Source organism: Orcinus orca, chromosome 2 (assembly GCF_937001465.1).
Source record: "Orcinus orca chromosome 2, mOrcOrc1.1, whole genome shotgun sequence".
NCBI classification, from domain to species: Eukaryota; Metazoa; Chordata; class Mammalia; order Artiodactyla; family Delphinidae; genus Orcinus; species Orcinus orca.
The window spans coordinates 168,775,073-168,798,577 of NC_064560.1; the positions used below are offsets into that span (position 1 = coordinate 168,775,073).

The 23,505-nt window shown below is 41.7% G+C and overlaps 2 protein-coding genes and 1 long non-coding RNA gene across 6 annotated transcripts in view; 1 reads left to right on the plus strand and 2 right to left on the minus strand.

Moving 5' to 3' along the window:
* DCAF5 (DDB1 and CUL4 associated factor 5) overlaps positions 1–5,678 on the minus strand; it is a 98,143-nt gene extending 92,465 nt beyond the window's left edge. Inside the window, exons 1-2 of one of the 3 annotated variants that reach the window (XM_049706904.1) lie at positions 5,345–5,678; positions 4,465–4,533 (exon numbers count right to left, since the gene is read on the minus strand). In XM_049706904.1, the coding sequence (XP_049562861.1) occupies positions 4,465–4,533; positions 5,345–5,558 (283 nt within the window). In that variant the 5' untranslated portion in view covers positions 5,559–5,678. The remainder of the gene's footprint in view (positions 1–4,464; positions 4,534–5,344) is intronic. The other 2 variants (XM_004262160.4, XM_033432997.2) reach the window with 2 other exon arrangements.
* A 492-nt stretch (positions 5,679–6,170) lies between these two features.
* Positions 6,171–23,505, plus strand: part of EXD2 (exonuclease 3'-5' domain containing 2) — a 92,915-nt gene continuing 75,580 nt past the window's right edge. For both annotated transcript variants that reach the window (XM_033433226.2, XM_049706905.1), the window contains exon 1: positions 6,171–6,309. The gene's annotated coding sequence lies outside the window, so the exon portion shown is untranslated. The remainder of the gene's footprint in view (positions 6,310–23,505) is intronic.
* On the minus strand, positions 19,876–23,267 carry LOC125963690 (uncharacterized). Its single transcript, XR_007476040.1, has 2 exons — positions 22,946–23,267; positions 19,876–20,233 (listed from the first exon to the last, which is right to left on the minus strand). It is a non-coding gene; the product is annotated as an uncharacterized LOC125963690 (long non-coding RNA).

Here is a 23,505-nt window from a genome sequence, read left to right on the forward strand (position 1 = left end):
CAGAGCTACATTCTGATTGGTCTAGCAGTCAGAATGCAAGAAGATGTTCATCTCCTTCCCCAAGAGAAAATAAAAAGACTTTTAAGCAAACATATTTCCATTCTGGGGAAAAGGAGAAACCTAAGAGGAGACAATGGAGGCAATTTAAAGAAAGAATCAGATGCAACCAAAGACTTAAAAGGTAAACCCAGGCTATCCCTTAAATATGTGTACTAGCATAACCTCCTTAATGGTGTTACAATCTCTTGTAAGTAGCACTTAATGTTGTTCCTTATTTCTCAAAGAACTAACACCCATAAATATTCTAAGATAAGACTGCATCAGGCATAAGCTGTCCTTTATAGAATAATGTTCACTCAAACCCATATAGTTCACAAAGTACCTTCACATATGACATTTCATTGAACAGACCTCATTGTTAGGTAGTGAGGGCAATTTGTTAATCCCATTTACTGATGAGGAATGAAGGAACTTGCCTAAATTCGTACAATCTGTGACTGGTAGAGCCTCCAACATACCACGTGACACCAAATCCCAGGCTCTTTCCCCACCATATTGTGCCTCCTCATTCCACATCAAAAAAATCACAAAACTATCCTGTCTGCCCCATTTGCACATGTCCATTACCATCACTGTAAGAACAAGTACCAGCTAATAATGAAACCACAAGTTATAAGTACAAAGGGGAAAGAAAACAAACTCAGCATTTTTTCTGAGAGGCTGGGAACTCTGTTCAGTACCCAATCTAAACTTTGCCTAATGTAGCTGTCACAACAGCCCTTCAGGTGGGTGCTGGTATTCCCATTGCTTAAATCAGGAAAGAGAGGCTTAGCAGCTTGACTAAAGTTACACATTAAATGATACAGCAGTGATTTTAACCATGTGTATGCTATACCACACTGTCTTACATGATATCACAGTAATGCCCCTTTCAGCAATAAAGAAAAATACTTTTTAGGGCTTCCCTGGTGGCGCAGTGGTTGAGAGTCCGCCTGCCGATGCAGGGGACATGGGTTCGTGCCCCGGTCCGGGAAGATCCCACATGCCGCAGAGCGGCTGGGCCCGTGAGCCATGGCCACTGAGCCTGTGCTCCGCAGCGGGAGAGGCCACAACAGTGAGAGGCCCGCGTACCGCAAAAAAAAAAAAAAAAGAAAAATACTTTTTAGGTTAAAATACTTCTGTATTTCAAAATGTCAAAAAAATATCCTCCCACTTGTTGCTATCACACACTCACTTCCCAGCTGAGCACCTTTTCTCCTTCCTGGTTTTCTCTGCTTTACTCTTAATATCTGCTGGCCTCATTGTGCCCTGGAAAAGGGGCTAGCTATTAGAACAAAAAAGCAATGATGTATCCTTAACAAAAAGCATTTTTATAAGGCCATAGGAATCATGCAAATATTATTTTTGGCCTAGGTCTAAGTTAATTCTATCAAATAGTGTGTGTCAGGGAATTCCCGGGCAGTTCAGTAGTTAGGACTCGACACTTTCACTGCTATGGCCCCGGGTTCAATCCCTGATCGGTGAACTAAGATCCCATAGGCCGAGCTGTGCGGCTAAATAAATAAATAAAATTAAAAGAACAAAAAAAGACAAAAACAAAACAAAAAACCCCAAATAGTGTATCAGTTACAAGAAACGTGCGCCTGCCCAAACAATTAGAAAATGAAAACAGTGAGCAAACTATGAACAATCTATCATTTTAAAAAACTGTTTTTCTTCCAGTTTTGATATATAATTGACATACAGCACTGTATAAGTTTAAGGTGTACAGTGTAATGATTTGGCTTACATACATCATGAAATGATAATCGCAATAAGTTTAGTGAATTCACTCTATCATATAGATACAAAATTACAGAAATAGAAAAAAAATTTTCTTGTGATAAGAACTCGAAGGATTTACTCTCTTAACTTTCATATATAACATACAGCAGTGTTAATGATATTTATCATGTTGTACATTATACATTTCATCCCTAGTACCTGTTTGTCTTATAACTGGAAGTTTGTACCTTCTGACTGCCTTCATCCAATTCCCCTGCCACCGGCCCAACTCCCCCGCCCCCTCCTCTGGTAACCACAAGTCTGATCTCCTTTTCTGTGGAACAAACTATCACTTTAATCACCACTTTCAAGAGCTTTAACCAATCCAGACAAGATACAAGCACTACAACAAAATGTATAAAAGTAATCTCATTACCATCCTAGAGTCTGGCCTCCCACCACATTTTTGGTGAAACATTAGGGATTGATAACATTAGCCTCAAAATACCATGTGCTCCTCCCCTCAGGTGTTAACTGCTGAAGAAGGACAATGATAAATAAGATGTAAACACCTTAAATAGTTTTAAATTTGGGAAGCTTATTGAAGGACTTCCCAGAACAAAATTTAATTAGCTTTAACAAGTGTATTTATGACTCCCAGAGGGGGCTTCCTTATCTGAAGCGAACAGGAGGAACTTTCTGTTGCATAAGTTGTACTCATACTAGATGGTGAATAAGCTAATTCTACCGTTCAGGGAACAAGTAAGAAAAGCTAACGCTAGCTGAGCTAAACTGGAGGGGCAGGTGAAAAAGCCTACTGGAAGACTAGGAACAAGGACATGAGTAGATAAAAAGGAAACAGGAAGAACTAAGCTAGAGGAAGCGTGCCGGGAAGGAGGAGGAGTAAGGGGCAAAGAAAGTTGGAACCCAGGAAGTACTGATGGAGATGGGCAACTCAGGCCTAGAAAAGAGGAAATGAATGCCTAGAACCAGAAGGTTTACCAGAGCCTGCCTGTGGAAAGGACCCTGCTCCTCTACAGACTAAAATTAAGATAAAGGAAATGAACTGGTCAAGTCTAGAGAAAATTGGGTTCATGGGGGAAGGTACTACACAAGGATTAACTGGTAGAAAATGGAGGCAACTTTTTAGCATCTTTAAAAAAGTGTTAATGGGGACTTCCCTGGTGGTCCAGTGGGTAAGACTCCACCATCCCAATGCAGGGGGCCGGGTTCATCCCTGGTCGGGGAACTAGAGGTGGCAACTGGGGCTCGGCGCAGCCCAAATAAATAAACATATATATTTAAAAAGTGTTAATGAACTTTAAATGGATGAAATGTATGGCATGTGAATTACATCTTAATAAATCTGTTATTTTTAAAAAGCGTCGCAGACATAGAGAACAGATTTGAGGACACAGGGAGGGGGAAGGGTAAGCTGGGGCAAAGTGAAAGAGTGGCACGGACATATATACACTACCAAATGTAAAATAGCTAGTGGGAAGCAGCCCAATAGCACAGAGAGATCAGCATAGCACAAGGAGATCAGCTCGGTGCTTTGTGACCACCTAGAGAGGTGGGATAGGGAGGGTGGGAGGGAGATGCAAGAGGGAGGAGATATGGGGATATATGTATATGTATAGTTGATTCACTTTGTTATAAAGCAGAAACTAACACACCATTGTAAAGCAATTAAACTCCAATAAAGATGTTTAAAATAAATAAATAAAAAGGCTGTTAAATTGAGCAATGTATGACTACATTTATGATTTAATCAACACGATTAGCTCAGTCTGTAATAGCACCCCCTAAATTCCCTCACCCTGTAGGGTGCATTTACTTGTGTCTGGGAACATGTCTGTTGGAATACATCAGTCTGGGAAGTAGACAGGAGTATGATGAATACAGAAGTAGCAGCAGGGGAAAAAACTGGGAGCTCTGTAAAGAGCTCTTCCCCCATCTTTGCCCCTGGAATTTTTGGCCCTGTGGGGGAAGGAAGCTTTTGTTTGGGGTATGTCTCGAAGTGGAATATTAGATTTCTTCAGGAGATGATCTAGGACCAAAATCTACCTAGTCAAAGAGAAAACGATCTGAAGTGGAAAAGTCAAGTCAGTTCTGGAGAAACCCCAGAAGGTTTATCATGAAATGATCACAAGTCTTATCTCTGTTACCCCCAAACTGGACTGCACGCCCCGTGTCACTTCCGAATGTTACTCGCGAAGAAGACGGATGCTTTGCCATGATCCCAGAAGTTTCTGGCGAGCTGCCCACTGACGTAAATTAGAAAATCATTCGGGGACCGGCCTGGGTGAAGCGAAGCGCCACGTCCAGCGCTGGGCTCCCCCTTCCTCCCTCTCGATATAGGAAAAGGGACGGGGTTGGGAGGGCAGAAGGCGAGCGGGAACGCCAGATCAGCCGTCTTCGCCCTCCTCCCCTGAACCGGGTTTCGGGGAGCCGCCCCCAGCGTAACCCATCCCCTCTCGCCAGCCGTGGGCCCGCGACCCCCGTGATGAGGGCGGCGGCGGCGAGCGCCCCCACGGGCGGCAGGAGCACCTCCCCCGGAGCAGCTATCGCCGCCACCCGCCCGGCCCCGGCCTCCCCGGGAGCAATAGGCTATCGATTCAGCTGCCTGTCGCTAGGAGCCCCGGGAGAGCGAGGCCTACACCGCCCGGCCAGAGCGCCGGCCTCGATTTCGCCACTTACCCAACACCGGAGGGGGAGCCGGGGGGCAACCAAGCCCAGCTGGGCGGGAGGAGGAGGCGCGGAGACCACCTGCAACGGCAGGCGCGGGGAAAGGGGGTGCGGGCTCGGGGCTCCAGCCAACAAGTCTCCCGGGGTCGTCCACCCCCCCACCCCCTGCCTCGCAAGTTGCGCATTCAAGTTCAGGCCGGTGCCCCTTGGCCTCCAGAGCCCTCGGCACTCCCAAAGCCATAAGAAAAACAAGATACGGAAGAGGCCACTCCAGGACCCGAGGAGATGGCGCTGGGCCCGAGGGCGACGAGGGGGCGGCCCAAGGGGACCCGCTCGTCACCTCCCCTCCGTTCACTCGGAGTCGCAGCCCCGACCCCTCCGGCGGCCGGCCCTGTCACAGCCCGGCCCCCGGACCCAAAGCCCCTTCCCGGGACGACGGAGACAGGGGCTCGAGCTCCCCCCGCGCCGCCCCCGGCATCCGGCGTGCCTCGGCCTCCTCCCCCACCAAATCGCTCAAATGCCCCCAGCACCTTTTAAAGTACGCGGAGGAAGAGTTTCCCATCAAACTTTGTCAAGCGGTAACCTCGCCCCCCTCCCCGACCCACACTTCCACCGCAGTCATCAGGAGAGATCACTTTACACTTGGGATAAAGCGAATTAAGGACCTGTCAACCATTTTAGGTCTTTTTTATAGAAGACATCCTCTCCTACCCCTCTCTCCCTCCCTCCCCCGCCAGGGTTTTAATTTGACACCCACCTTCCCACCGCCGAAGGGGGGGTTGAGGAGGGAGGGGGTGGGGACGGAGGGCAGGAGGAGGGTGGCGAGGGAAAATGGAAAGGGGAGGTTGGAAGGGGGCCGGGAGGCGCGGGGAGGGGAAGGGGGTTGATTTACCTGAGACCAGCCACTGGCCTCCATTGTTGGAGAATTCAATGGCATTGACACAGCCGAAGTGGCCCAGGAGGTCCTTCTTGTAGAGGTTTCTGCAGCCTCGCAGGCGTCTCCTCTGAAAGTCCTGAGTGAGCAGGGGGTCCCCATGCAAGCCCCGCTGGGACAAGAAGCCCACCACTGACCTCATGCTGTCCCCCAGGCCAGCTCTCCTCTTCATGCTGGAACCGCCGCCGCCGCCGCTCGCGCCGCCGCCCCTCCCTCGGCCTCACGCGCGGCCGGCGCTCTCCCCCCACCCGACCCTCCCCCCGCGCTGCGATCCGGATGGTTCTTTAACCAGCCATAGCAGACGGAGCGAGGTGTGCAGACACTCGGTGGCGTTCGCGGCTTCCTGACGGTCCCCTCCCTCCCCTTCCCCCTCCGCTAGGCTCCTCCTTCTCCTTCTCCGCCTCCTCCAGCAGCTGATCCTCAGCTGCGGCCGCGCTTCCGCGAAGCGCGCGGCCCTTCCGCCGGCGGCGACGGGGGCCAGGGAACGCGAGTGGCGGCGGCTCCTCCCCCGCCGCGGGCTGAGGGCCGGAAAAACTCGGGCGGGCGGCCTCTAGACCGCGGGCGGCGGCTCGGCTTTCCCGCCGCAGCTCCTCCCCGCGCGAGGACCGGGGTCGCTCTGGGCGGAGGCCGGGCTGCACCTCCTGAGCGGTGCACTCTGTGAAGTTGGAGGCGCGCAACGATCAAAGTGGCCGCGGGGCTGCGGACTCGCCTTCCTCCCACAGAGGCCGGCGGTCCATCGCCGCGGCGAGTGTGCTCCCGGCTCTTTTTTTTCCGGTCCGGAAAATGCAGCCCGAGGTGGCAAAGAGGTGGAGGGAGGACTGCGGGCAGAGGCTCCGGTTGTTCTACCTCAGTTCGCCTCATCCTTGGGCCGCCCGAGCCCTGTCCAAGGGAAAGGAACCAGGAGTTAGGACTGGACACTCGGGGTAAGGTTGCTTGGGGCCCCCCAAAGAAAGTTTTGACACTACCCCCGCCCCATCCAGTTTCCTGATTTTCCCTTCTTCCAGCCATTCAGTGAAAAAGGCTAAACTGGGTTCCATCGGTTAGATGATGAAGTGGTATATGGGGAAAAAAGTGTGTGTGTGGGGGAGGAATTTTTAACTGAAAAGAAAATTGCCAAAACCGAGTTGAGAAAGCTCAGGTAAGCAGAAAGTACCTCTGTTCATTAGTTCCAGGTACATCCGCAAGACACAAGATGCATTATTCGAAAATAGAAATATATGTTATTTAATTGGGCGCGGTGAGCCCCTCTTCAAGGCCTTGAGTGTGGAGCTCTGAGGCTGTACAGCTGTTAACTAGCAGCTGCGTTCCAGGCCAGAAGTAGCTGCACTACAGTCGTCTGGGAGCCTCCGCGGTGACCCCAGTGAGGAGACAGGTGTTAAGTGCCTTGGAATATTAATGGAATATTATTTCCCTAAACAGGAAAATGTGTAATACTTTCTTTTAAAAAGTTTAATTCTTAGGATGCTTCATAGTGTTTCTTCATTATAATAGCACCGAAAGATCAGTAGTGGTATACCATCTTGATTATAACCAACACCTTTTCTTCATAGCAACCAACATCTTTTCTTCATAGCAATGTCTTAATGTGTAATTAAACATGTATTTTCGTGATTATATCAGCATGTTCCCCCTATAAGTTCTCTGAGAGCAGGGACCATGCCTATTCTGCTCATGGGTATATGGCCAGAGCTAGCACATGCTGGAACTGAGTAGCCACTCAAATATTTGTTGAATACATGAATGAAGTCAGGGAAAGGGGAAGAATGAGGAGGGGAAGGTAATGCATCAGTGTCAGATGCATTGGGTTTGAAGTAACTGAGCTTCATTCCAGTGAAGATGATTTCAAAGCCAGTTTCCCATCTCACTGTTCGTTTGCTTGACGTACTCAATCCACACATTCAAAAACAGGGAGCCCTCTGGCTCCTTCCAATTAATAGGACATCATTTATACCTACTTTGTTTTGCCTGGGGTGGGGTGGATGTGCACAGTAATGATGTGGTTGAAGTGGCCTTTACTGTGACAATATATGACACCCTCCCCTCCCCTCTCAAGCACATACTTCTCCACAATTTTAAATATGACTCGCTTTTCCCCAATCCCTGGAATAACTGTCCCATTTATCTCAGCCTAAAAATAGACCAGGATCCGATCACAAGTCAGCCCAATTCTAGGACTTTGCTGGATACTTCCTTAACTGTTCAGTGACCAGCCAGGACAGAAATGTAGGGACCTCTCAGTCTGTTTATATCCTACTGCTAGTCTGGGCAGCTTTTTGTAAGGAGAGTGCAGAAAATCTCTCTTATTCATGTAATTAGAGTTGCCAGATAAAATGCAGGATGCCCAGTTCTGTATGAATTTCAGATAAACAATGAATAATTTTTTAGCATAAATATGTCCCATGTAGTATTTGAGATATACTGAAATTATTATTCATTGTTTATCTGAAATTCAAATTTAATTGGGCATCATGTATTTTTGTTTGCTAAATCTGGCAACCCTAGCTATAATATAACCCAACTTCAGAAGATCAAGCCCCACCATAGCTGTTTACTTTTATTATGAATTTGACATAGTCCCTTGTGTCATTTATTGCAAACTAATAATGTACATAACGATATAACACAAACAATTAACTTCAATGACCATATAAGCTTGGCCTTTTTGATATAGGCATTTATTGTAAAAAAAATCCAGTGTACTTAGCTTAAAAATAGCAAATGAAATTGGACTCCTGAGTAATCTATCCAGTACATAGACTATGTGGAGGAAGAGGGAGAAAAAGTAAAAAATTCATATTTTTCTTACCTAGGCCAAGAAACTTCTGTATATTAACATTCACATTCAGAAAGCCCGGAAACACTGTTTTGAAAATTCATTCTGGAAAAACCAAGATATGGAAATTACTGAACATGGGAAGTCTTGCTTAATTGCTCCACCATGAGTTGAATACTGATTAAACATAGAATTGCCAGAAATTCATTTACTCTTTGACTTCTATTTTGCTTGGCCCTGATATCACTAAAGAAAAAGTAAAGAATCTTGAAAAGCACTAGATGCTAAGGAAATGTTCAAACATTAGAAATTGTTTGTTTTAAAAAATAACCTAAGAAAATGCTAAGCCCTTTCTCACACATTTACTAAATTTTAGCATATTAAGGGCTATGTATGGATACTAGCATCTCAGAAATTTTTCACTTCAAAATATTTTCAACTTTAAAATAAACTGCTACTTATAGATAAGAGATATTAATTTAGACAACGATCAATGCGTCAAATATATGTATAATTTAACTGTAATGTCATTTTAAAGGATAAGTTATTGGTCATTTCAAACAGACAACAGTCAATTTTAATTTGGGTAAAAAAAAGAAATATCCATTTAAATGCAAATTTCCTCCAACAAGATCTATAGGACATACATCCATTCTTTTTAAATGATAATTTAAGGGCTTTCCTGGTGGCGCAGTGGTTAAGAATCTGCCTGCCAATGCAGGGGACATGGGTTTGAGCCCTGGTCCGGGAAGATCCCACATGCCGTGGAGCAACTAAGCCTGTGCACCACAACTACTGAGCCTGCGCTCTAGAACCCACAAGCCACAAGTACTGAGCCCGCATGCTGCAACTACTGAAGCCCGCGCATCTGTAGCCGGGGCTCCACAACAAGAGAAGCCACTGCAATGAGAAGCCCGTGCACCGCAACGAAGAGTAGCCCCCACTTGCCGCAACTAGAGAAAGCCTGCATGCAGCAACGAAGATCCAGTGCAGCCTAAAATAAATAAATTTTTAAAAATGATAATAATAATTTTATTAGATATAATTGATATACCATAAAATTCACGTTTTTAAAGTTCACAATTCAATGGCTTTTTAGTATATTCACAAAGTGGTGCAACCATTACCACTATCTAATTTCAGAACATTTTCATTACCCCAAAGAGAAACCCCATTCACATTAGCAGTCACTCCCCATTCCTCCCTCCTCTTAGCTCCTGGCAACCACTAATCTATTTACTCTCTCTGGGTTTGCCTATTCTGGACGTTACATAGGGGTGGAATCATATAATATGTGGTCTTTGTGTCTGGCCTCATTCATTTAACAGTGTTTTCAAGGTTTATATTTGTTGTAGCATGTGTCAGTACTCTATTTGTTTCTTAGACCAAATTATATTCAGTTGTATGGACAATACCACGTTTTGTTTCTCCATTCTTCAGTTGATAGGCATCTGGGCTGGTTCCACTTTTTCGCCATTATGAATAATGCTGCTATTAACATTTGTGTACAAATTTTTGTGTGGACATGTTTTCATTTATCTTGGGTATATATACCTAGTAGTGGAATTGCTGGGTTATATGGTAACTCTATGTTTAACTTTGTGAGGAACTTCCACACTGTTTTCCAAAGCAACTGACCATTTTACGTTTCCACCAGCAATGTAACATGGTTCCAGTTTTTTCATATCCTTGCCAATGCCTGTTATTGCCTATCTTTTTTTTTTTTAATTATAGCCATACAAGTGGGTGAAATGGTTTCCCATTATGGTTTTGATTTGCAATTCTGTGATGGCCTTTGATGTTGAGCATATTTTCATGTGCTTATTGGCCAGTTGTATATCTTCTTTGGAGAAATGTCTATTCAGCTCCTTTGCCCATTTAAAAATTATTTGTCCTTTTATTGCTGAGTTGTAAGAGTTCTTTACATACTTTAGACACAAGTCCCTTATCAGATTATAATCTTTATATATGTTTTCTCATATTGTGAGTTGTCTTTTCATTTTCTTGATTGTATCCTTTGAATCACAAAAGTTTAAAAATTTTGTTAAGGTCTAATTACATATTTTTTCTTTTGTTACTTGTACTTTTGGTGCCATATCTGAGAAACCCACCTAATGCAAAGTTACAGAGACTTACTCCTGTAGTACTTCTAAGAGCTTTATAGTCTTAACTCTTACATTTAGGTCTATGATCCATTTTGAGTTAATTTTTGTATATAGTATGAGGTAATGGTCCAACTTTATTCCTTTCCATGTGGACATCTAATCATCCCAACACCATTTTTTAAAAAGACTGTTCTTTCCTTCATTGAGTTGCTAGTGTATGGGCTTCCCTGGTGGCGCAGTGGTTAAGAATCCGCCTGTCAATGCAAGGAACATGGGTTAGAGCCCTGGTCTGGGAAGATACCACATGCCGTGGAACAACTAAGCCCAGGCGCCACAATGCAGAGCCCGCGTACCACAACTACTGAAGCCCACGTGCCTAGACCCCATGCTCTGCAACAAGAGAAGTCACCTCAATGAGAAGCCCGTGCACCACAACAAAGAGTAGCCCACGCTCGCCGCAATTAGAGAAAGCCTATGCGCAGCAACAAAGACCCAATGCAACCAAAGATAAATAAATTAATTTTAAAAAATTGCTAGTGTATAGATACACAATAGATTTTTGTATATTGACCTTGTATCCTGCAAATTTACTTAACTCATTTATTAGTTCTAATTGGTAGGTAGGTTTCTTAAAACTTTTATGTACAAAATCATGTCATGGGCTAATAGAAATACTTTTACATCTTCCTTTTCAATCCACGTTCCGTTTATTTCTCTTTTTTTTTATCTAATTGCCTTGGCTAGAACCTCTAATACAGTGTTCAATAGAAGTAGTAAGAGCAGACATCTTGTCTTGTTCCTAATATTAGTCACCATTAAATATCGTGTAGGCTGTGGATTTTATGTGATTCTGTTATCAGGTTGCAGAACTTCCTTTTTATTCCTAGTCGTAGAATGTTTTTATCATGAAAGGATGTTGGATTTTGTCAAATGCTTTTTCTTTGTATGCTGAGATGATCATATGGTTTTTGTCCTTTATTAATATGATTTTCATATGTTAAACCAATCTTACATTCCTGAGATAAATTCTACTTGGTCATGGTGTTTAATCGTTTTTATATGTTGCTGGATTCACTTTGCTAGTGTTTTGTTGAGGATTTTTGTGACTATATTCATAGAAATGTTTGTTTTCAGTTTTCTTGTGATGTCTTTGGTTTTGGTATCAGGGTAATACTGGCCTTATAAAATGAGATGGAAGTCCATCGGCTATTTTTTGGAAAAGTTTGTGAAGGATTAGTGCTAATTCTTCTTTAAACATTTGGTAGGATTCACTAGGGAAGTTGCCTGGCCTGGGCTTTTCTTTGTGGGAAGGTTTTGATTACTGGTTCAATCTCTTGTTATAGTTCTATTCAGATTTTCTATTTCTTCTTGATTCAGTTTTGGTAGTTTGGGTGTTTCTAGGAATTCATATTGCTTATCTAATTTGTTGGCATGTTGATAGTATTCCCTTATAATTCTTTTTATTTCTGTAAAGTTGTAATAGCACCTCTTTCATTCCTGATTTTAGTAATTTGAGTCTTCTCTATTTTCTTGGTCAGTCCAGCTGTCTTGTCAATTTTGTTGATATTTTCAAAGAACAAACTTTTGGTTTTTGTTTATTCTCTTTATTGTTTTTTGCTTCTCTATTTTATTTATTTCTGCTCTAGTCTTTATTTCCTTCCCTCTGCTTGCTTTGGGTTTAGTCTTTTTCTAATTTCTTAAATTGGAAGGTTATGTTACTGATTTGAGATCTTTCTTTGTAATATAGATATTCACAGCTATTAATTTCTTCCTAAGCACTGTGTTAGCTGCATCCTATAAGTTTTTGTATGTTGTGTGTTTTCATTCATCTCAAGGTATTTTCTGATTTCCCTTGTGATTTCTCCCATTAGTTAAGAATATATTGTTTAATTTCCACATATTGTGAACTTTCTAAAATTCCTTCTGTTATTAATTTCTAATATCTTTTTTTTTTTTTTTGTCCACACCGTGTGGCTTGCGGGATTTTAGTTCCCCGACCGGGGATAGAACCTGTGCCCCCTGTAAGCACTGGACCGCCAGGGAATTCCCTCTAATACATTTTTTAAAAGGGGCATTTTTCACAGGTCTTGAAGTGAGTTTCCAGTCTGTGAAGTAATTGAATTCAGTAATTAAAGTCAGAGTATCATTTGTTACTAGAATTTTCAAATCACAATCCAACTTACTTTCCAGACATTTCGTTCAAGTTTTCCATGCATAATTCGTCTTTTGAAAAAATTTTTTAACATCTTTATTGGAGTATAATTGCTTTACAATGGTGTGTTAGTTTCTGCTTTATAACAAAGTGTATCAGCTATACGTATACATATATCCCCATATCTCCTCCCTCTTGCATCTCTCTCCCTCCCACCCTCCCTATCCCACCCCTCTAGGTGGTCACAAAGCACTGAGCTGATCTCCCTGTGCTATGCAGCTGCTTCCCACTAGCTATCTATTTTACATTTAGTAGTGCATATAAGTCCATGCCACTCTCTCACGTCATCCCAGCTTACCCTTCCCCCTCCCCGTGTCCTCAAGTCCATTCTCTATGTCTGCGTTTTTATTCCTGTCCTGTCCCTAGGTTCTGCATAACTTTTTTTTTTTTTTTTTAGATTCCGTATATATGTATTAACATACGGTATTTGTTTTTCTCTTTCTGACTTACTTCACTCTGTATGACAGACTCTAGGTCCATCCACCTCACTACAAATAACTCAATTTCGTTTCTTTTTATGGCTGAGTAATATTCCATTGTGTATATATGCCACATCTTCTTTATCCATTAGTCTGTCGATGGACACTTAGGTTGCTTCCATGTCCTGGCTATTGTAAATAGAGCTGCAGTGAACATTGTGGTACATGACTGTTTTTGAACTCTGGTTTTCTCAGGGTATATGCCCAGTAGTGGGATTGCTGGGTCATATTGAAGTTCTATTTTTAGTTTTTTAAGGAACCTCCATACTGTTCTCCATAGTGGCTGTATCAATTTACATTCCCACCAACAGTGCAAGAGGGTTCCCTTTTCTCCACACCCTCTCCAGCATTTACTGTTTGTAGATTTTTTGACGATGGCCATTCTGACTGGTGTGAGGTGATACCTCATTGTAGTTTTGATTTGCATTTCTCTAGTGATTAGTGATGTTGAGCATTCTTTCATGTGTTTGTTGGCAATCTGTATATCTTCTTTGGAGAAATGTCTGTTTAGGTCTTCTGCCCATTTTTGGATTGGGTTCTTTGTTTTTTTTGATATTAAGCTGCATGAGCTGCTTGTAAATATTGGAGATTAATCTTTTGTCAGTTTCCATGCATAATTCTTCATGATGAATAAAGAAATCCACTTTGAAATAACCTTTATGGAGTGAAAGTGAACAGAAATTCTCAATGGCCAGGATTATTCATTTGATATTTACTCAGTGGTATCTTCTGTGCTGTTCTATGCCAGCCATCTGGGTTTTGTATATTTGAAGTTTTCTTGACAAAATCATCATGAGCCAGCTGTTTTCACTTATTTTTAATTTTAGGTTTCCACATGAATTACCCCCCTGGTGAATGGGTTAAAACAGTTATTGTTTATTGCACTGGGTATGTAGTCACATAGCCAAGATTTCTTTTCCAGAGATGGTTCCATGGATATATAATGTTTATTGAGCATCTTCAGTCTGCTAAACGCCATTTAGAAAATAAAATTGGGCAATGCCCCTTCCCCAAAGTAAAATATACCGAAGGAGAAGCAAGAAGATTCTTTGATAAAGATGTCAAATATAAATTGTCGTTGTGGGTTCAGTGGTAATCGAGGACAGGCTCCTGGAAAATGAACTGATCACAGCATGTATTTATAAACTTGTTTCCCCTCCCTTCTGAACAAACCACATGAACTCAAGATGTAAATAGTATCACCAGTATTCTTGACTATAGTATAGATCCCACTGAAGTTGGAGCTGGAAGTATGAGCTTGCTGAAAGATAATCATTATTCAAATGACAAAATGATAAAGCCCATGGGATCTCAGAAATCACCTGGTCAAATCCCTTCACCATTTTTTTTTTTAATTGGCATATGGTTGTTTTACAATGTTGGATTAGTTTCTACTGTAGAGCGAAGTGAAGTAGAGTTCCCTGTGCTCTACAGCAGGTTCTCATTAGTTATCTATTTTATACATATTAGTGTATATATGTCAATCCCAATCTCCCAATTCATCCCCCGCTCTTTCCCCCCTTGGTGTCCATACATTTGTTCTCTACATGTGTGTCTCTATTTCATGGTTGTTGTTTTTTTTACATTAATTTATTTATATTTTACTTTGGGCTGTGTTGGGTCTTCGTTGCTATGCACGGGCTTTCTCTAGTTGCCGCGAGCAGGGGCTTCTCTTTGTTGCAGTGCAGAGGCTTCTCATTGCGGTGACTTCTCTTGTTGCAGGGCACAGGCTCTAGAGCGCAGGCTCAGCAGTTGTGGCGCACAGGCTTAGTTGCTCCGCGGCATGTGGGATCTTCCTGGACCAGGGCTCGAACCTATGTCCCCTGCATTGGCAGGTGGATTCTTAACCACTGTGCCACCAGGGAAGTCCCTCATGGTTTGTTTTGATTACCATTGAATCTACAGTATCAAGAAGAGGTCCTGGTCACTAGTTGATAGGTGAATGAATCTTCCTGAAATGTGCCTGGTCAATACTCTCTTCTCTGTCATATCAGGTCCAGACTCCTTTATCTGCCTATCAAGTCCCTCCATGATTTGTCTCCACTGTATCTATAATTATATTTCCTGTTACTCCTCATCACACATCCACCAAGTAGGCTGGTAGCCCATTCTTCCCTGCATACGTATATGCTCACACTACTCTACCAAATCCTATACATATTTTGAGGTCCACTTCATCCATGCAAATCCTATATATACTTTGAAGTCCTCTTCTTCCACAAGCCTCTTTTCTAACAATTTTAGGCCACATTAGTTTTCCTTTCCTAAGATTCCTGTTATGGTTACAGTTACCATCACAGTTTACCATTTAAATGTTTAATATTTCTATATGCCTATGTAGTTTTAAAAAGTACTTCACATACTTTTTTTAAGCTTTGTAACAATCCTGCGTGGTTGGACACAAATTATTATTCATTAATTCCAGAAATGTTTTTGAGCATTTACAATGTACCAATGCCCTAGGAAGACACAAGGAATATAATAGTGGGTAAAAAAAGAAGACCCTGACCAATGTTCATAGTACTTATGAGACAGAGACAGACTTTAATCAAATAATCATGCAGTCAATGTAAGATTACAATACTAACAATTGCTAACATTTACATTTATTGAGCATTTATTATGTGGCTGGCACTGTTCCAAGTCCTTTTCACATATTAACTCATTTTATATTCTCAACCACCCTATGAAGAAAGTATTATTATTCTATGTTACACATGAGGAAAATTACAGTTATGGTACATAAAAGTGTGTGGTAACTCAGTTTCCATATATAACAAATTCTTATTGGTAGAGCCCTTAGATCAGTGACTGATGTGTAGTAAACATGTCTGAATATTAGCTATTATGATGATGATGGTGAGAGATTACAATGGGAGAATCCTATTAGAGGCATTGAGGGGAGCTATGATCTGAAGGAAAGGCAGGTGTGAATGTGGCCAAGTGGGCAGTTGGGTGGCCGTGTTCTAAGCAAAGGCAACAGCCCATGCAAAGTCTCTGGGGGTAGAGGGGGTGGAGGGAGACCTAGAAGGCACTCATTGTGGCTGAAGCACGGCTGGAATGGAACATGATATCAGATGAGGATGCAGCCTAGATTATGCAGGGGCCTGGCCATGTTGAAGATTTTGGTCTTTAAGAGTCACCGAAGGGTTTTTAACAGGGGCTTATGTGATCAGATATGCATTTTATAGGATTATTTTGGCTACTATGAGAAGAAAGGATGGAGGGGGCTGAGAGTGGATTAGAGTAGATGATTAGGAAGATTTTACAGGAGTACACAGGGAGAGAAGATGGTAGCTTGGACAAATCTAGTGAAAGTAGAGTTAGAAGTAAATGGATCTAATATAAAAAGATAGAATTTGGTGATGGATTGGAGAGATTAGGGGTTGAGGGACATCAGGGCCTAGGTTTTTGTATAACTGTTCATTGAAATAAAACTCCTGGAAAAGGCTAAGTTTTGAGGGAGAAAATCATGAGTTCAGTTATATATACATTGAATTTGAGATGCCTCTGAGACTTCCAAGAAGAATGGATAAGTAACCTGAGTTCAGATGCATGGTCAAGGCAGAGGTCATTGATAAAGAGGTGGTGGTAAAGTCCTAGGCATGGACAAGAATATTCAGAAGTATTAACTGGAAAGAAAAGAAAAGAAGGTCTAGAACCGAGCTTTGAGAGATGCTTGGGGTTAATGCATGGATAGAGGAGGATATACTTACAAGGAGTCAGAAGGAGTGGTCAGAAGGATAAGAAAAAAACTGGGAGAGTACTGTCATGGAAGCTGGAAAAGAGCATTTCAAGAAGGGAGAGTGGTCAGATTGTGTCAGTTGTTGTTGGAAAGTCAATAAGATGACTGAAAAATGTTGGATTTGTTGACACTAAGATTTTATCAATGAGACATAAGTGATCTCAATCAGAGGTCCTTCATGGGTGTGATAACGCAGGACCCCAGAGGAGAACTGGCTGAACAGTGAGTGGAAGGAAAGGAAATGAAGGCAGTTAGAGGAGTAGCTAGAAGGGAAGCTAAGATCCAGGAAGGGTTTTGTTTTGTTTTCTTTAACAGAAAAAAAAAAAAAAAAAGAATGTTTAAAACCATTGAGGGTCCTATTCAGAGGAAAAAAAAAATTGAAAAAGATATATAGATGAAACCAGACTGTGTAGTCCACAGGGAAGAGTTCTGAGGAGGCAGGGTTGAGGGAATCCAAAACACAGGAAAAGAATTTGGCCCTAATTAGGAGGAAAGACAACCCCTCCATTAAAACAGGAGGGAAGGAAAACAGGATGGGTACTGGTGAAAGTAGGATTATATGTTTAGTACTAAGAAGGTGGAGAATGGGATAGTTTCTATTTTTTAAGGAAAGTCAATTGAGCTTCCACTGGACAGAATTTATTTTGCCTTGTTACCAGTTAAATACAGTTTACATAAGTTGTAAAATACCTCCAAAGCAATAAAAAGCTAGAATCAGATAACGTGGAAAGGTCTGCTCTAAAGAATGCATAGTTTTCCATTGGAAACACCAGTTATATTTTTTGCTTCTCCCAAATTTCAGTACAGCTCTCATCCCAGAGGTATGTGGAACCTGAGAGTATAAACAGCACCATTTGGGTGGGGCAACAGGAAAATAGTGTCCTCAAGGGAGAGTCAGATTTTAATAAAGGTAAGAAATTGAAGAGAAAGCTTGACAATGCAGGGGCTTTTGCAGGCTGTGGATAATAAGTTCTAGAGGGCACAGTGGAAGAGTTTGGAAGGTAGGGTGAGGCTGAGAGAAAGTCAAGGTTGTAGAGAGTAATATAGGCATAATAATACATTAGCACTTTGGTTCTCAGCGGGGGAGGGTGTTGATAAAACACCAGAAGCCAGTTAATTTTTTTTTTTTTTTTTTGGCTGCGTTGGATCTTCCTTGCTGCGCGGGCTTTCTCTAGGTGCGGTGGACGGGCTTCTCACTGTGGTGGATTCTCTTGTTGCGGAGCACGAGCTCTAGGCACCCGGGCTTCAGTAGTTGTGGCTCGCAGGCTCTAGAGCGCAGGCTCAGTAGTTGTGGCGCACGGGCTTCGTTCCTCCGCGGCATGTGGGATCTTCCCGGACCAGGCCTCCAACCTATGTCCCCTGCATTGGCAGACAGTTTTTTAACCACTGAGCTATCAGGGAAGCCCGAAGCCAGTTAATTTTTGAATTTCAGATAAATAAAGAATAGGGGATGAAAAATATATGTCCTGTTGTTTTTGTTTTTATTTTGCTTTTTTGTTTTGCTAAATCTAGTAACTCTACCCTAAGGGCACATTTGTCATGTCTGGAGAAGTTTTTTGATTGTCATAACTGTGGGGGGAAGGGTGCTATTGGGATCTGGTGGGTTGAAGCCAGGGATGCTGCCAAATATCTTAAAATGCACAGGACAGCCCCCACAGAAAGCATTTTCCAGCCCAAAATGTCAATAGTGCTCAAGTTGAGAAACCATGATGTATTTGAACAATGATCTATAAATTTTTTATCACAAACTCTCCTTTCAACATTTAACATACACCCATGTTATATGTATATAATGTAATACTGTCCTAATATATTTGTACATTTTTAAATCACAAAAAAGGTTTAAAAATTTAAAAACTAGGGCTTCCCCCTGGTGGTGCAGTGGTTGAGAGTCCGCCTGCCGATGCAGGGGACACGGGTTCATGCCCCGGTCCGGGAAGATCCCACATGCCGTGGAGCGGCTGGGCCCCTGAGCCATGGCCGCTGAGCCTGCGCGTCCGGAGCCTGTGCTCCGCAACGGGAGAGGCCACAACAGTGAGAGGCCTGCGTACCGCAAAAAAAAATTTAAAAACTAAAGGATGAGATGAAGCTGAAATAAACACACTATTTTAAAATATAAATTTTGTTTATTTTCTATACGAAAAGTGCTTTTTGCTCCCATGAACTTTTTTTTTTTAAGCAAGAGCAATCTGACTGCTTTATTTTTGAAATGGTGGTTTAACACACTATGATCTTATGATTTCTGAAGTTTGCCTCTATGATCTGTTTACTTTATTACTTCGTTTTAATGGAAATGAAACTCACAAAAATACAAAGGATGCAAACGGAAAATAGCGGGCTGGGCTTACTCAAACATGAAATTAATTTTTCAGTCCCGATGAATTTTACTGAAATTCATCTAGTTAATTTTTATCTTCTATATCAATCAGTTACACTTGCAAATTAATCAGAAGATGTTATATTTTTAGCAAATATATTTAAAATTCACTGAATCTCTTTTATTCGTAAGATTCTTAAACACAGTAGAAAACTATTTCCAAGGTTTTAGGCATGCAAATATGAACATTTTATAAGTGACATACTTCTATGTTTTTTGGCAAAAAAACACCCCTACCAAAATAGAAAGACTTCTAAATATCATTTTTCAAAATATTCATTTACAGTAGCTTTCAAAAAGCAGTTGTCACTCATTACACTATCAACTTTATCTTGAAGGAAAAGAGTTTAAAACATTGTTTTTTAGTATCTATAGAGTTGCATACTACTGACAGCCACCTTATCATCATTAACATCATCCACATTTGAAAAAGTTAGCAAATTCAAATGCTCATTTTTTTGTAAAAGAAAAGTATACGTTATCCCTCACCACTGTCTTCCCCAGCAGAAAAAAAGAAAAGTGTAAGTTATTTGTAGGTTCTGACAACTATTTTAATACTCTGACAAGAAACATTTAGCGAATCTCTGAGCGAAGCCAAATATCTTTGTCAGCAATCCCCTTTTCACCATAGACCACTGTATTATGAACACTCTGCTACATAAAAGTCTTGGTTCTATAAAAATGAACATACTGATGTCATCGCTTAAGCACAAAAAGTATAATATGGGTGAGGACTATCAATCCATTTGCACTGCGGAGCTCCTATGTCTCCCTGAAGATACCAAAATGACTCATAGCCAGCTGGCATCCAGACCAAATAAGGATGCCAGTGTCCAGCTGTATGTTAAATAGTAGCAAAGCTGAATTTCTTTATTATTGTTTTAGACTTAAAAAGTATAAATAGAAATCTAACATTTTTTGTTAATATCCCAGTATACCATCACGCACACCCAGGATGTGCCTATCCTCCTCCACTGTGGGGACCATTACGTTAGAGGATGGTGTAGCTTGAGACCATTTCCACTTCTTTGCTGAGGTATGTGAGGCCAAGACAGATTGAAGTCAGAGAGACCTGGGTTAGAGCTTCCTAAAATGGCTCCATCGTTCATCAGCTGTGCAGTCTTCTGCAAATTACATAATTTCTGTGCTTCTGTTTCTGTATTTGTAAAATGGAATAATATTGTAAAGTGGAGATAATAATACCTCATGGGACTGATGTGAGGATTAAATAAAATAATGTTAACATAACCATGCCACCTCTCCTAAACACTCACAAATTGAGCCTACTCTCCAAGCCCTTGCCCTCAGCCTTGGCCTACCCATCTGTTTCACAAGGATCACGGAGGCTATCAGTTGAGAAATCCCTCAATTTCAGGCCTCCTCATGGAGGCCTCTTATCACTCCTCTTATCCAAGCACAGTGCTTTCACTGTGCAGTAGAACCATCTCACGTTACCTCCTCACATACTTTGCTCAATTAATTATCCTTTCTCCTATATATTAACCAAACCATCCAATTCTATTGGCTTTTCCCCCTAAGTTGACAAATATGTTCGTGTCTGCCAACATTGAAAAAAAAATTTTAACTTAGGTAATAAGTTAAAATCCATATTTATGCTCTCCCCAAATGTCTGAGAGGAAACCATGAATAACAGTTTTGTTTAGTATTTATAACTCTACCTCATTGTTTAAAATTCCTGCATAACATAATGTTGCATAGTCAACAAATATCTCTTGCATGTCTACATTGCTCTATGTACTGAGGGTATAGCAGTGAACAAGCTGGATAATAGTCCCTGCCCTTCAAGAGCTTACTTCCTAAAGGGAGTGGAGCACAGAAAGTCAATAAGGTAAACACGTAAATATATATAATATGTTAAATGATGATAACTACTTTGAGGTTTAAATAGGGTGGAAAGAGAAAGCATCGCTGAGAAAAGTGATATTTGAATAAAGATTAAAAGGTCAAGGAGAAGCCCTCAGGGATATCTGGGGAAAGAGCCTTCTAAGCAGAGAAAATAGCAAATGCAAATGTCCTGAGGCAGGAAGAATGCTTGCCATGGAGTTATAGTTACAGTGTCTATATATAGGCAATGTTATTTACTTCTCATATTCAGTCCAAGGTCCTATCTGCATAGATTGAAACCAAAAGACTAAATTGTAGGGAATTCCCTGGCAGTCCAGTGGTTAGGACTCTGTGCTTTCACTGCTGAGGGCAATGCGGCATGGCCAAAAAAAAAAAAAAAAGACTAAATTGTAAAGTTAACAACCATCAGCAGTCCTTATGTAAAATAATAAGGGAAAATCAGGAGAGAGATTCTTTTTATGTACACACATAAAAAGCTGGAAGAAAATATGCATAGCTATTACTGTGCTCATTTCTGTAAGTGGTCACAAGGCCATAACTGACATTTATAAATGTTGTCTTCCACTATCCATTCATTATTTCCTTTCCCTCACCTAGAACCTCTTTTTCTGGCCTGAGTTCTTTAGCTGCTGGGATGAACCAGACTTTCATTCCTGAAGAATCTAAATGCCCTTCAGGGTCCTGCTTTTTTCTGGTTGCTCTAATTTTCCATTAATCTTTTCTATTAGATGTAGAAGTGCTGAAAGGCTTCCCAGAGAATCTCTTGGGTTCCAGAGAAACTCTTGGGTACCTGTGTAACAGAGACCCAATTCCCCCTTGTAATTAGGATCAATCACCTCACCCAGCTGAGCAATCCTTTTATTTTTTTGGCTGTGCCCCGTTCGGAATCTTAGTTGCCCGACTGAGGATTGAACCTGGGACCCAGCAGTGAAAGCGCTGAGTCCTAACTGCTGGACCGCCAGGGAATTCCCTTGAGTAATCCTTTCTTGGCTGTTGGTTCTGTGACATGAGGAGCCCAAAATGGCTAGGGGGGCATCTAACTTCCCATTCAAAAGAACTGTTATTGTGTTTCATGGTAGAAGCATTACTCTGTTGGGTACTAAGGCCTCCAAACCAACAGAATTCAAAGTTGCAGACATGGGAAGTAAAAATTCTGGAAGGGGATTATTAGGTATAAGAATGAGAAAAGCCATTTTTACTTCCAACCCTTGATTTGTGGATACATGCATTCTGGCTGTAGAAGAAATAGCACTATATATTAAAGAATATATTGAATTTTATAAGATGATCCCAGTCTTTCAAGATGCTATCTCCCCACTGGCAAGGGTGCTGAAATCAAGCCATTAGTAGGCTATTCCAGCACTCCATCAGGCCACATGCTTTTGGTTAATAAGGTATATGGAAAGATCAATGAATTTCATAGACATGAGCCCATTGTCACACTTCTTTTACAGTGAAATATGCTTCCCATTAGAAGCAACCCTGTATGAAACACCATTACAGTAAATAAGGCATTCTGTTCAAGTCTTGGATAGTGATGCTGACAGAAGCACCGTATGAGCAGGGAAGACAAATCCATACCCATAATATATGTCTATTCTGGGAAGGACAATTGCTGTTATATAAGGGGTCCAGTGTAATCAACTTGCTACCAGTCGGCTGACTGCTTCCCCTAGGAGTGTCGTATTGAGGGTCCAGTCAGTATTTATCATAGGTGTGTTAGACTTGCTGAGGAGCTTACTTAGGTCAGACTTATTGAGGGGAAGTTGATGTTGCTGAGTCCACACGACTTGGCCACATTGTACTTGAGCTCATTGAGCAAACACTATTGTGTCTGGAGAAAGAAATGAAGTGATATTCATACTAAGTGTCATTTGTCCACTTGACTGACAGCCTCCTCTGCAGTGGATGCCCTTTTGTGAGCATTTTTATGAGACACGTATTACATTCTGCTTATCTGAGAGGTCCATTCACATACCTCTTCCCCATACCTTCTACTTACCTTCCAATGCTGCTGTTCTCTCCAGTTCCCTAAGCGTATTGTGAAGCTGTAAGCAACTGCCCATTAGTCAGGGTAGGTGTGTTCTGGCCATTCTTCAGTTCAGATAAAGTGGACAACCAAGTGTATTTCTTGAAGATCTGCCCACTGGGAGGATTTACTTCACCACTGTCTTTTAAGGAAACTCCTATTGGGGGCTGTAATGCTACAGCTGTGTCTTCTCTTTGGCGCAGAATTATCTGTAAATCAGGCATGATTCGGGTAAATTACATGGGTTGATTTTCAAATGTTAAGCCAACTTTAAACTCCTGAGATAATTTTTGTCCTCTCCCCTTTTTCTTTTCTTTTTTCTCTTTTTTTCTTGATCAATCTGGCTAGAGGCTTGTGATTCCTATTGATCAATTTTTTAAAATAGCCTTTGTTTTCATGGATTATATGCCCATTTTCTATTTTGTTGATTTCTACTCTTATCTTGATTATTTCCTTCTATTTTCCTTGGGCTTAATTTGCTCTTGTTTTTCTAATTCCTCCTGGTGGAAACTTAGATTGTTGATTTTTGCTCT